Source organism: Polyodon spathula, chromosome 7 (assembly GCF_017654505.1).
Source record: "Polyodon spathula isolate WHYD16114869_AA chromosome 7, ASM1765450v1, whole genome shotgun sequence".
NCBI classification, from domain to species: domain Eukaryota; kingdom Metazoa; phylum Chordata; class Actinopteri; order Acipenseriformes; family Polyodontidae; genus Polyodon; species Polyodon spathula.
The window spans coordinates 28,720,126-28,733,385 of NC_054540.1; the positions used below are offsets into that span (position 1 = coordinate 28,720,126).

At 35.0% G+C, this 13,260-nt stretch overlaps 1 protein-coding gene across 1 annotated transcript in view; it reads right to left on the reverse strand.

The window, feature by feature from the left end:
* Positions 1-13,260, reverse strand: part of tmtc3 (transmembrane O-mannosyltransferase targeting cadherins 3) — a 41,242-nt gene that overhangs the window by 21,953 nt on the left and 6,029 nt on the right. Inside the window, exons 5-10 of the mRNA XM_041253929.1 lie at positions 12,260-12,375; positions 10,093-10,265; positions 9,277-9,529; positions 2,808-2,956; positions 1,280-1,400; positions 391-502 (exon numbers count right to left, since the gene is read on the reverse strand). Coding sequence (XP_041109863.1) covers positions 391-502; positions 1,280-1,400; positions 2,808-2,956; positions 9,277-9,529; positions 10,093-10,265; positions 12,260-12,375 — 924 coding nt within the window. The remainder of the gene's footprint in view (positions 1-390; positions 503-1,279; positions 1,401-2,807; positions 2,957-9,276; positions 9,530-10,092; positions 10,266-12,259; positions 12,376-13,260) is intronic.

Below are 13,260 nucleotides of genomic sequence, written 5' to 3' on the forward strand. Positions count from 1 at the left end.
TCCGAGATTGACTGCCAAAGATATTCAGAGTGAATAATTATTTTATTTTGATTACCTGTGCAATTGTCTTGTGATTTGATTTGTGTTACCTGCCTGGGATTAGCAGGCAGGTATTTAAACAGGGACACGTTTGTTCAGTCTGCAGTTGGTGTGAAGGCAAGAGTGACTCAGTCTCAGTCTTTGTGTGTGTGTGTGTGTGTGTGTGTGTGTGTGTGTGTGTGTGTGTGTGTGTGTGTTGTTATGGATGCCTATATTCAGGGTAGGACTAAATCCTTAATATTTCTATTGGATGCCACCTGAAATATAACCATATAGAGAAGAATGTATCAAATATTACATCTTTGAAATACACACCTATTGGACATTTAATGAAGAGTCTGGTCTCCTTACCTGGCTGAACCCTTGTAGCCTGCAGAAAATATTTTAAAGCTCTTTCATAATTGTTCTGATTCTCCAAAGCATGTCCCACATTATTCCAAAGCTTAGCATTGTTTCTATTGACCTGGAATACAGGAATTGTGCAATATCTTGATAATGTGCTGTACTATGAAGTAATACAAATAGTCTCACTCATGTGGACAATTAGCAAAATATAAATGACAAGCCAAAGATGTTAAAGGAAGATAAGGCTATTTATTGTTTTTCCATTGGCAAGCAACCAAAGAATAAGCACTCAAGGCCATTTTACACTATAAGAATTTGTTTTGTTTGCACATTTTAGTATGATAGGTTCCTGTAAAAAACCAAAAGGTTCTTCAAGATAAAAGAAATAAAAAAAAAAGTCTTGAAACCTTCCTATGTTTTCAACACAAATGCTCTCATTCACATATTAACAGTACTACAGGTACCACTTAGTTATAGTTGATATCTATGTACTTTCTCAGCACTATTTATGAAGAAAGTATCAAAAATAAAATAAAACAAACAAACTTCTCTTTTTTTAGTGAACTATTTTCTTTAATTTCATGCTATATTTTACTTTTTGGAACTAAAAATTATTAAAAAAAAAAAAAAAAAAAAAGAAATAAATACTAATCCAGATATCCACATTTCCCAAGTGTAATATCAGTGAGAATTATTTTACATTGAAAGGTGACATCATTTTGGGAGAGAGTCTTCCCTCAGTTGAACTCGTCTGGTTTACTACCCTATGGATATTTAACTGCAGTGCTTGCATTGGCCATAATGGGAATCCCCCCCGAGGATTACACTTTTTTGTAGGAGATTACAAAATAATTCAGTCCCAATTTAACCTACTTATTATAAATACAGAACATACCTTTAATGCAGACATGAACAGTGTGTATTCAGATTCCCAGTCCCAATTCCTGTTAATTGTTTTGACTGCATGAGTAGAAAGTAGAATTGCCATACCAATCCAAGAGAGTTTTTTCAGATTGCTATAAAAAAAACACATTTGTACTTACAATAAATACTTATTTCTGTAGTAAAGGCTACCACAAACCATACGCAATGCAATTTCTTGTGGGCCGACAATACTTTCGCAGTGAAATGATCATGCACACCAGAGGCGACACTGACTAAATGCCATGTACTGTGTAGATTACAGCAATTATTTTGTGTGGCAATGCACAATTTTCTAGATTTTATTTTATTTAAGCGACATTGCTTGTCGAGACTCTACCGTGTGGAAGCTGACCATGATTGGAGTTAAGCTTCCCAAGTCAGAACCTTCATCAAAGGGGCACTATCGCTGTTAGAAAAAAGGTTTTTTTTTTTCTCATTATTCTTTTAAAAGACACTTTAAAAATCTAGATTTACTGTGAAGTTGTAATCGTTTGTCAGGTACACTTCCACTGAGTAATTCTTTAGTAAAACAGTCCCAAAAATGTTCATAAAGGATCACATACAACAGAACAATTAACTTTATTAAACAAATAACTTTTTACTAGCCAGAGTTGCTTATAGTTTATCTGGATAGTGCAAGACATCTGAATGGAGCAATATTACTAAATTGTCTGTATCTCTGTTTGTTGCTGTGAAAGATGCTGAGCTCCAGTCGAGCTGAAAGGCTGCACTTGGCTGATTGGGCAGTTGCAGGTACAAGACTGGTAAGACAAAGTATTGACTTTGACAGATAATAAACCACATTGGTACCAATTGTGTCTTTGTTTAGTATTTGCTGTCCAATAGATGTGACCTGAGTTTGCATTAAGGCAAGTCAAAATGAAAAGGCCTGCACGTGCTGATTTTAAGTTTGATTCACAGCTGTGACATTTTATATCTAGAGTTGGAAGTTGACTGGTTGGTGTACTGAATCATTTTCTAATTCCTGAAAGATCACGATTTGACGGTGAACTCTGATTTTTCAGTACCCTATCTATAATGTGACATTCACAAAAAAAAACATTTAATCCTATTTATTTTGAACTGTTCCACTGTCGCCTGTGGTGTCACCTGTGGTATGAAAGGTTCTTACCCGGTTGCAATAGTTTTGTCAGCCAGCAGCACATATCCCCTTGTTACATTGCAGCATGAACATTTAAAATCTAAATACACAATTTTTATGTTTAAATTTAAATTATGTTGCATTTATGTTATCTGTTTTCATATCTTGCTTAGCACAAGTAATGTACAGCTCACTTCCTTAAAAGTTCAAAATATATTGTATGCACTCAGGTATGTCAGTACACTTAATTTCAATCTAAGAGCAAATAACACAAGATATGAACTCACACTAGAACCATTACAAAAACACAGAATTTGACTTAGCATTTCTACTGGATATTTTTTTTGTTTTACTCATCAATTCTACCTAATATTTTAACACCACAACTTGCACTCACCGGCTCTTAGTGGTTTTTCTCCATCCATGTGCCACTAAAATGCAGAAGCCCATGCTGGGAACATAGAGGACTCTTTCCGCGATCACAAAACCCACAGGGAAGAATAGATTTGATGCAGGAATAAATGGCAGCACAATTAAAGACAGTGCCTAGAAAAAAGAAATATGTATTATTTTGTTTTTAAAAAAGTATATAAAACAAAAAGAACTGCATTACAGTGACATCCTTCTTGACTTGTATCTATCATTGATTCATTCTGAATACTTTAAACCCACCCCAACTACTAAGTGACAGCACATTCCCACATTTCTTTTGGAGACTCCACTTGCGAGATTTAAAACAAGATTTGAATTAGAAGGCTTTTTCACAGGATTTAAAACTATTACATATAGAATAAAAAAACAGAATTGCAAATTGTGGTGAAGTGTAAAATAATGCCTAGACACACACACACACACAAAAAAAAAAAAAAAAAAAAAAATCTACAAGAATGTGCCTGTGACCATAAGGATTTTGTTGTGGAAGACAGCAAAGGAAAGAAGGTAAAATTTAGTGTGCAAGTACTGTCGCGTTACTATACATATTGTTACAGAAAAAAAACGCCCATGCATTTTAAAAAGTAACCGAAAACAAAAGCTCGAAAGCCCCGAGAAAACCCTGAAAACCCCCCCAAAAAACGTTTTATATAAAATTTAAAAAAATAACTAAAAGCAAGCACCAGAAAATTACATTAATAAAAACCGAAAAACAAAAGCCCTAATTATACCGTCTAAGTTGTCACGATATATATTTAATTGTTTATTATCTCATAATATGTAGTCTTTGTCATCTTCTATTACTATTTCTTGTCATGAACATTTGACGCATTAATACATTCACCAGCATACTTTGTTTCTGGGCAAGACTTTGAACAAGCCTGAACATGCAGAAGTACCTGTATTAAAAAAAAAAAAAAAAAATAAAAGTTTTATTTTAAATAGCACTTTGACATAACACTTAGTCATGTTTTCCATATACAGTATATTGTGTAATTTTAAGATCATCATTATGGAAATTATTAGCTAGATATGCAACTAGATTTTATTTTATTCGACTGTAGTGTTTTTTGTTTCTGGTATACAAGTGTTTCAATTTACTTGTAAGCATTGTGGTTAGAGACGCAACAATTATCCGATGCATCGATTACTGATCATCCGTCCTTAAATTGCGACCATTTATGGGCTTTCTATTACAGTTTTGGTAATTCTCATATTTTCATAATTCATGGATTAGCATGATTAGGCAATTTCTCGATGTGCAAGTCAAATGGCAAAATAAAATAAATGTATCCCAGTGGTGGAAGGAGAGCCTCTTTTTGCAGTAAAAGTTTCTAAATAGGAATGGATAATAATAATAAATGCATTATTTACCTGGTTAAAGTTTAAGTAATAGATTACTGTAATTAATATATGTTTTGTTTTTCACCCTTTAAATTGATTTATACGCATTCAGCTCATGAGATTTTTTTCAGCCAAATAAAACAAACTTAGTCTGATATTAGTTTGGAGCCTGCTGACTGGGTTCATATAACAGTTTGCACAAATGCTTGTTTTTTTATGCGTTATAAAAGAAAAGAAACCCTAATTATGATTAATTACTTCTCCCTGTGGCAACTCAGAAGGGTATAAACATTATCTGCCCAGCAGTTCATAAACTTCTGTTAGCTTACAAAGGAAACAATCTATTATTGCAGTATTAATGTTAAGCCCAAAGAGACATTTTTAAGCACATTTGAACTTTTCACACCTAATTGCTACTTACTGGAATTATAACGTGGTCTTGTATGGTCTTGTTCATAATAAAAATGTAAGAATAGAATGCAATATGTATGCTAGTTCCCAGTAGTAGTATCTATACACAAGCTATATAAACTATTGCACTCTACTAAATACACCTAGCTTGCACTAGAATATGTTTAGGAAATGCATATGCTTAGTAAAAAATAATGTTTTCTACAGTTTCAATCTTAACCAAGATTTAGGGTCAATAAAACAATTTTCCAACACTTTGTACTCCTAAAAAAAACTGAAAAAGACAGAGATAGTAGAGACCCAAAGAAACCAGGTGATAGATGCATGAAGCATATACATATCCAAATTGGCAACAAAAAGGGCAAGGCCAAAAAGATCTCAATACATTTGTAGAGGGCACCAAGGCCACTAAACTAAAATCAAGGACAAAGTGTAGGATGTTGTTTAATTTTGCTTAGGATTCACATATGAAGTAAATTATTGGCCACAGAAAGAAAAAGTGTTAATAATAACTATTTATTTAGAAAATGCAGGGCTATTTTTTTTTTTGGTCAACCATGGCTCCAGACTCAATTTTTGCCTTAGGAGCCACTGGCTCTACGCAAAACAAAATTGGTCACCAAATCCAATTATTGGATGCCACTTTAGGAGCAAGTTCGTTGCCACCATATTCAACTGCTTAAAATACAAGAACTTGTTAAGACACTAAAGAGATACTAAAACAGTAACTTATGTTAGCACTCACTTGTTTGTTGCCTCATTCTGTTGAATAGGTAAACTATGTAGCCGATGACTGTAGCATTATACATCAGATATTTTGCTTGTGTTGTGTATGAATTGGTGACAGCACCTCTAATTGTGTACAGTTGTAATATGGGAAATAGCATGCTGCAGCTTGTATACTCAGTGTAAGTTAGCGGAGCCCTGGTCTGAAAGCAGGTAGCACAGCCAGCTCTTATGTTTTGTTCTGTACATATAACCATTTACTGTTTCAGTGAAAAACAAGTTTCATTGAATTCGTTCTGTTATTTATGATATTAAGTACACCACAGTAAACAATACCATATATTTTAGATATTTCCAAAGCATTCTCTTTTTATTACCACATTCTGAAAGCTAATTTTAGTGAATGGTAGTTGTTCTACTGCAATCAAGTAAGCCGCAGTACACCTTCTAATTGCAGTCCGAATTATTTATGTGTTCTGCTGTCACAGTTCTTAAAATGGAATGTTTGAGAAATAAACTCAATTTCCCTGCAGCAGCTGACCCTGCTTTAGTACAAAATCCATTCTACAGTTACTGTTTTCCCAATATGGTAAGATACAGGAGATTTTACTAGCTTGTCATGTAACTAGGCAAGTTGCTGCGCATAAATCATTGGTCACCACACAATTGCTGCATGAACCTCGGGTTACCACATTCTGCTGGCATTAATACAGCATCTCTGGACTTCCAGGTATTTGTGTTCAATCAGATTGTCATCATCCCTCGCAACCTGTGATATGCCGGCTTTTTCTTTTCCTTACTGGCTTATCAAGCAAATCACGGAATCCTGTTATTGTTTGGACCCAAACACTTCCTAAAACAGGTGTCCCAGTTGCTGTAGCTGAAAGGACACTGCAGTCATAACGGCCATGAACAGACATTTTGAGGGGCATTGCATTAATTGATACAGCCACCCACACCAAATGCCCCATGGCTGCCGTTAATTTTGAGCCCTAGAGCATATGTCTAATTAAAAACCTGAAATTATGGTATTTGTGTCCTGGGCAGATGAGGCGATATTAAATGAGTCTTCGGGCGAGTTTGTTATTCTTCCCCTCCCACTTACCACCAATGACATACCGTGCCGAGAAAAAGTTTGTGAACCCCTTAAGATTTTCACATATTTCAACCCTAAAATGTTATTAGACCTTAATGTAAGTCCTAATAATAGATAAAGATAACATGATTAAACAAATGAAACAAAAACATGATACTTTTCCAACATTTATTTATCCACAAATGATTCCTCATTCAATATCCATGTGTGAAAAAGTATGTGAACCTGTACATTCAGTAACTAGTGGCACCCCCTTGAGCAGCAATGACTTCCACCAAGTGTTTCCTGTAACGGTTGATCAGTCTCTCATATCGGTTTTGAGGAATTTTGGTCCATTCCTCTTTAAAGAACTGCTTCAGCTCTGTGACATTTGAGGGCTTCGTTGCATGGACAGCTCACTTCAGGTCCTGCCACAACATTTCGACGTGGTTTAGGTCCGGACTTGGCCATTCTAAAACGCGGAATTTCTTTTTCTGCAGCCATTCTTTTGTAGATCTGCTTGCATGTTTAGGATCATTGTCTTGCTGCATGACCCACTTTCAGTTCAGCTTCAGCTCACGACTGATGGCCTGACATTCTCCTCTAGAATCTTCTGATACAATGCAGAATTCATCATTGTGTCAATGATGGCAAGCCGTCTAGGTCCTTGGGTAACATAGCATCCCCAAACCATCACAGTCCCACCACCATACTTGACAGTTGTGCTGAGGTTCTTCTGTTCGAACGCAGTGTTTGGTTTTCACCAAACATAACATTTCTCATGGAGGCCAAAAAGTTCTACCATTGACTTGTCTATCCAGAGAAAATTGTTCCATAAGTCTTGTGGATCATCTATGTGCTCTTTGGCGAACTTCAGAAGAGCAGTGGTTTCCTCCTGGCTATCCCTCCATGAACACCATTCTTGTCTTTTTCTGATAGTTGAGTCATGAACACTCACATTAGCCAAGGCGAGAGTGGCCTGCAGATCCTTAGATGTTACTCTGGGGTTCTTTGTGACCTCCTTGATGATTTTTCGGTTTATTCTTGGAGAGATTTTGGTAGGACGACCGCTCCTGGGTAGAGTGACTATGGTCTTGAACTTTCTCCATTTGTAGATCTGACAGTGGATTGGTAGAGCCCCAAATCCTTAGAAATGGTTTTCTAACACTTTCTAGACTAATGAGCATCAATAATTGTTTTTCTGAGGTCCTCAGAGATTTCTTTTGATCGTGGCATGACTTGTTTCCACACACCTGTATAGTGAAGACCAAACTCACAAAGTTTCTGATCTTTATATAGGGTGGGGCCTCCCAAACTCACCCCTGAAGATCTACTTAATTAGAATCAGGTGTTTAAATAATTATCACCTTAATTGAGCTGATAAAACCAGGGGTTCACTTTTTCAAATATCCTGAATCTTAATTACTTATTGTTTGTCTAATTCATACATCACTTTGTTTCAAAAGACATGGAATTGGTTAATATAAACCCTACAGGATATTTTTAAAAAAAGACTGGTTTTGATTCAAGAAGGCTATCATAGTAAAACTATGGAATTTACATAATTATCTTTGGGGTTCACAAACTTTCCCGGCACTGTAAATCTTGTTTATACCACGAATGCTTACGAGAAAAAAAAACATACAAACAATTTTGTTTTAACCATGATGTTGCACTAGTTAGTTTGTAAAGGACGATATTAAAATAAGGAGCATTTATTCTTGCAATGTAGGTTATGACATCACTGCAGTGAAGTACAGAAATGCAGCGGAACCTGAAGGGGTATACAACTATCGGTACTGATATTTTTAATTAGTAGTGATTTGTATAGGTTTACAAGTCAGTAATTAATAAATACATTTCAGACTAATGCATTGCTTACCTTACCTAGTTATTTATCCTATTTTATTTGAATGCCCTATGCCATGTTTTATGTTTTTTTTGTTTAAGCCACAAATGTTTACATTTTCTATGAAAAAGAATACTGCAGCTACCCCTATCTCTTTTGAAGGTACTGCACAGTAATTACTTTTTACAAGACAATACAGAGAGTCGGTAGTATGGAGCTTCTGACAGGTGTGCTGGGTGTAGAAAACTGCATTCTTCATATCTGGTGTTTTGTAGTCTTTCTGAAATTCTTCTATTAAAATATCCTCATGAAAGAAATGTAGATCAACATTTACTTCCACCTTAAAATGTTTTGTATATTGAAAATCTGTGTTTTGTAAGCAGTGTTTGTTTTTAAATGCCAAGCAGTATGCTTTGCAATTCAATGTATTTTCTGTGCTGTACGTTATGAGTTATAACTTTTCATGGCAAACATTTTATGGAAATGTTGCCTCATGAGTGGTATAACATTTTATTTTAAATAATTCAACTAAAACAAATATGGGCTTCCATTTTACCATTGCATGGTAAAGCATGTACATTATTGTTTGCTAAAACTTCTGGCAGCCATGCTCTAACATTATTGACTTGTGTAAATTAATAAAATAAAATACATCATGAACAATCAGTAAAATTAAGAAATATTTACAAACTAGAAATGTGTGGGTTTTGTTTGTGGCAATCATTAACCTGATATTTAAACTTGTGAATGCAAGTTTCTGAACTATGCTTCAATATCCTTTTTTGGAAGTGAGACTAAACTAATGCTTTCAGACTCTACTAAGCAGGGACTTCAGTAAAAGGTATAAAGGGTTCCTGAAGTGTGCATTGGACTAATCTTGTTTTCTTTATTCATTCTTTCGGTTTGCTGTTGTCAACTACTTGTAAGTATTTTGATTACATTTGAGAATACATTTAAAAATCAGACACAGTTAGAAAATGATTTCAATTATGGTGGTTCTTTTTTCATTCTCGTATACTGTAGCCTTACCATAATGACAGTTTTGGAAGAGTCCACCGAATATCGGACACCGTGATGCACCATCAGTCCCAAGACAGAGTAGAAGGTGACTGTGACAAGGTTTCTGATATCCAATAAAGACTCCACCAGTGGAATAGTTCCCATTGTCCAATCACAACACAGCTCTGATGGGTTCAGGAGCAGCCAAGCATTTACGGGCAGAAGGTAGTTAAACGTGAGCTGCCTTACAGGAGTCTGGCTAACTGCTGCAGGATTATCAAATCTAAAATAGAGAATGATTATTAAAATACTTGTGACAAAGGACCCAACCCATAATATTACAATCAAGCATTCAAAGCTACTGCCGGAAAATAGTTGGGCATTTCAAGCATTCACCATTGGCCTCTTAGCAACTGCAGGAACTACACTCGGGTGGGAATTCCAGTTGAGATAGTAAGTATGCTAGTACTTGCACCCTTTGAAGAACTGAGCCGAGAATTTCGCATTGTCAGTAATGGGATTCCGTGCATCATCGCTTTGGAATGACTTCAGTTTAACAACTGTTTAATAATGACTTCCAATTAAAGGAAAATTTTATACCATCTGACTTGGCATCATAATTTATCAACGTGTTATTGATCTGCTCATTATCAGATGATGTGTGTTCTTAATCACTATGGCGTTTCTACTAGGTATGTGCCAAGAGTGCCTTGGTATAACAAACACAAAAAAAAAAATGTTTCACATAGAGCATTTTTTTTTTTGTACCTTTTAAAGTTGAAATTGGTTTATGTGGGGATCTCTAGAAACAACAGTTTAAAAAGGAATACCGTGATTAAAATGTACCTGGTAAAGACAGGTAGCTGCGACTGAATAACCTGTACCCTAACAATGACCAACAGTAAAGTGCTAAACATAAGAACAATGAGCTTAAATAAAGTCTGTAGCAATGAATATGGAAGACCATCTTTTCCTCGAAGAATCCTTAACACTGTGTCCCACAGATGAGGCAAGGTAAACTATAAAAAAAAAAAGAGAGAAAAAGTGTTACCAAGAAGAGATTGGAGAACATTTTACAGTAAAAAAAAAAAATGTTGATTAAGTCGGTTTTCTAGGCATTTTTGCAGGACCCTTTAAAAGGGGGGAGTGACTAATGCACCGGTGCGATGTACGCGGCGGTGTGTCTAAACTACTGCACCAGTGCCACAATGGGATTACTACAGCCACGGTCATGTCTCCTATAAACTTAACTGTTAACAACCTGATTTATTTGTTCAGGAACTACGGCATTCGGGTCATGTTGCTAGGTAGAAACACAAAACCACTGTTCTAATTTAAAATTGTTATTTCTTACTCTCAATACCCTTAGTCATTTTGAATGTTGAGCGTAAGCTTTCAGACTTTTGACAGACCTCTCGAAAACCTCACTGCTTCACTTAGCGTTAACATAATAGCTGTCAGTCTCTATGAATTTCCTTATTCTCACCCTCCCGAGCCACTGATTTGTAAGACAATAAGAAAAAAAAAAGCTACATAACAGGTTTGAAATAGCGTGTTGTTGAATTTGACGAAATACATGTTAATCACAACACTATAAAAAAACAGTATGTGACTGGAGACGAAACAAGACAAACTTCAAATGTCCGAAGAAAAACGAGCGTATAGAAGGAAAATGTTTATGGCCCGATGTAGAAAGCATTTTGTTTTTTTTCTGACGAGCAGATGCTGTCCTCCGAAGCGTGTGTCATCAGCCGACCGCTTCTTTTACACACCGCATGCCCACCACGCAGCCATCTCAGAGCTACAGCATCAGAAGACAATGCAGCTCTGGGCAGCTTACAGGCAAGCCTGCAGGCTCCCGGCCAGACCACAGGGGTCGCTGGTGCACAGTCAGCCGAACCGGCGACGTCCAGGATATGGACCCAATTTATGAAGCAGCACTTTTTAATATTTTTAATGTTACATTTGAATTAATACAACAAATTTGTAAAAGCCAATGCAGCAGGAGCTATCTAAGTATGGTTTTGGAAAGAAATGTTCAGTAAAACAAATAATATATGTTCTTGAACTTGTGTGGGTACTTCATAAGCTAAAATAAAACACTGGTAATTTAATACAGATATGATGTGCACTATATAACTTGATTTTATGCTCTGTTAATTATTAAATTGATTTTGAAAAATGAATAGTTTCTAGCAGTTTAACTATAAACAAAAAACAACACTAAATTCATGGAATATAATATTGCAAACAAGGGTTATTTCGAAACTAAAGCTGTGTATCTTTATCTCTTTGCGCATGTAAGAAAAAAATTATTGTAAAAAAATATCTTTTAAACTCAAAAAAGGCGTTACCCTAAAATTGAAGTCTCAAAAGAGGGGAGCGACTTTTACGCCAGTGTAATCTATAAAACAATTTTTACGGTAAATAAGAAAAAGCTGGCCATACAATCACCTGTATCTAGTTGATCTTTCAACAATAATATTTGCCCATAACTATAAAACCATTAACGGTTAAATAGATACTAATAGGCAAAATTATTTGACAAACTTTTTAAAGTCTTTCTCAATATGCTACAATATTTAATAAATGTACAATTATTTTAAACACAAAATTTAGAACTAAGAATGTCAATGTGATCACTTATATGGAAATAAGTTGTTGACTAGTATTGTTTTTCATTGGAGTAGAGAACGAAGCAATAGCAAACATTTTGTTACACATTTGAATAGCTGTATCACAATGCATGTATCAAGGTATATGTTGTATATTTGTGAACCTGAAGATACACACCCCTATTGGATATCAAGCATAGATTCTGGATTGAGGATGAATTAAACCAAGCTCAATGATGTCTAATAAAGTAGTGAAGAAATGGCACCACTTTTAAAGTACATTTTGTCTTGTCATACAATGTTTTTATAAAACTACCTTAATAAAAAACGTTTTAAAACAGAAAGTGGTTAATCAATTACATGTTTCTATATTTTAAGAATATGTAAGATAGGCTTACCCCTTGAGCTACAAATACTTCATAGACACAGCATATTCCAATGACAGTTATCCCCTGCTCCTTGCACAATGTTGCAACAGCAACTAAAATCACAGTTAATGCTATGGGAGTCCAAACTGCAAAACATCAAATTCATTTTTTTAAATTACTGACAATTGTGGTGCAACTTCTTTTAGATTGTTGTCGACCTTGGTTCTATTCAAATTTCTATCAAGTTTCATATAATTTTGTGAAAATGTACTCAATTCATGACAGTAATGTCACTTAAGTAATTTCTGTCATTCTGTCAAGGTCTTTACATTGAAACCTGCAGAGGTGAGCCAACTTGTTCAAGAGTGTCCTGCAACACATTATAGACAAAAGCAGCAGGGCTATCAAAACCATTGTAAAACATGTACCAATATTTAATCACACTAACAATTAACACATTTTGCATGTGACACAACAATAAGATATGTTCAAAAAAAGAAAACAAATTCAGGCTAATGTTAGTTTAGAAAAGAACAGCTTGTCGACAGAGATTACTAAAGCATTATGACAAAAAGACCAAAGCGATGACTAGAGTGCACAGTGTGCGAGGAGAAAACAGTCTCTCGAGTGGAAAAAATGTTCTACTGGTGTGTAATCTATATGCACCCTGTAGCTATAGCTAATATGACAATAGTTTTGATTGTTCTAGTAAGGTGTTGCATTTAAATAATAAGCGAATCCCATTTGTCATATAATATTAAAAATGCATTTTAATGCAAATGCATATTCTGCAAATAAGTGCTTTTCTTGGTAATGTTTATTTTCATGTTTAAACTTATTTGTTGTTTGTTCTAGTTTTTGTTGTTATAAACTGAAACAGGCCTACAAAACTATTTTAAAATTAAAGTACACAATAAAAAAATAAAAAGGTGGAATAAAAATAAAAGAAATGTATTTCTTGCACAAACACATTCTACTTCAACAGGTAAACCAAACACCACACTACACAAGCTCAAATAATACATTAGAAA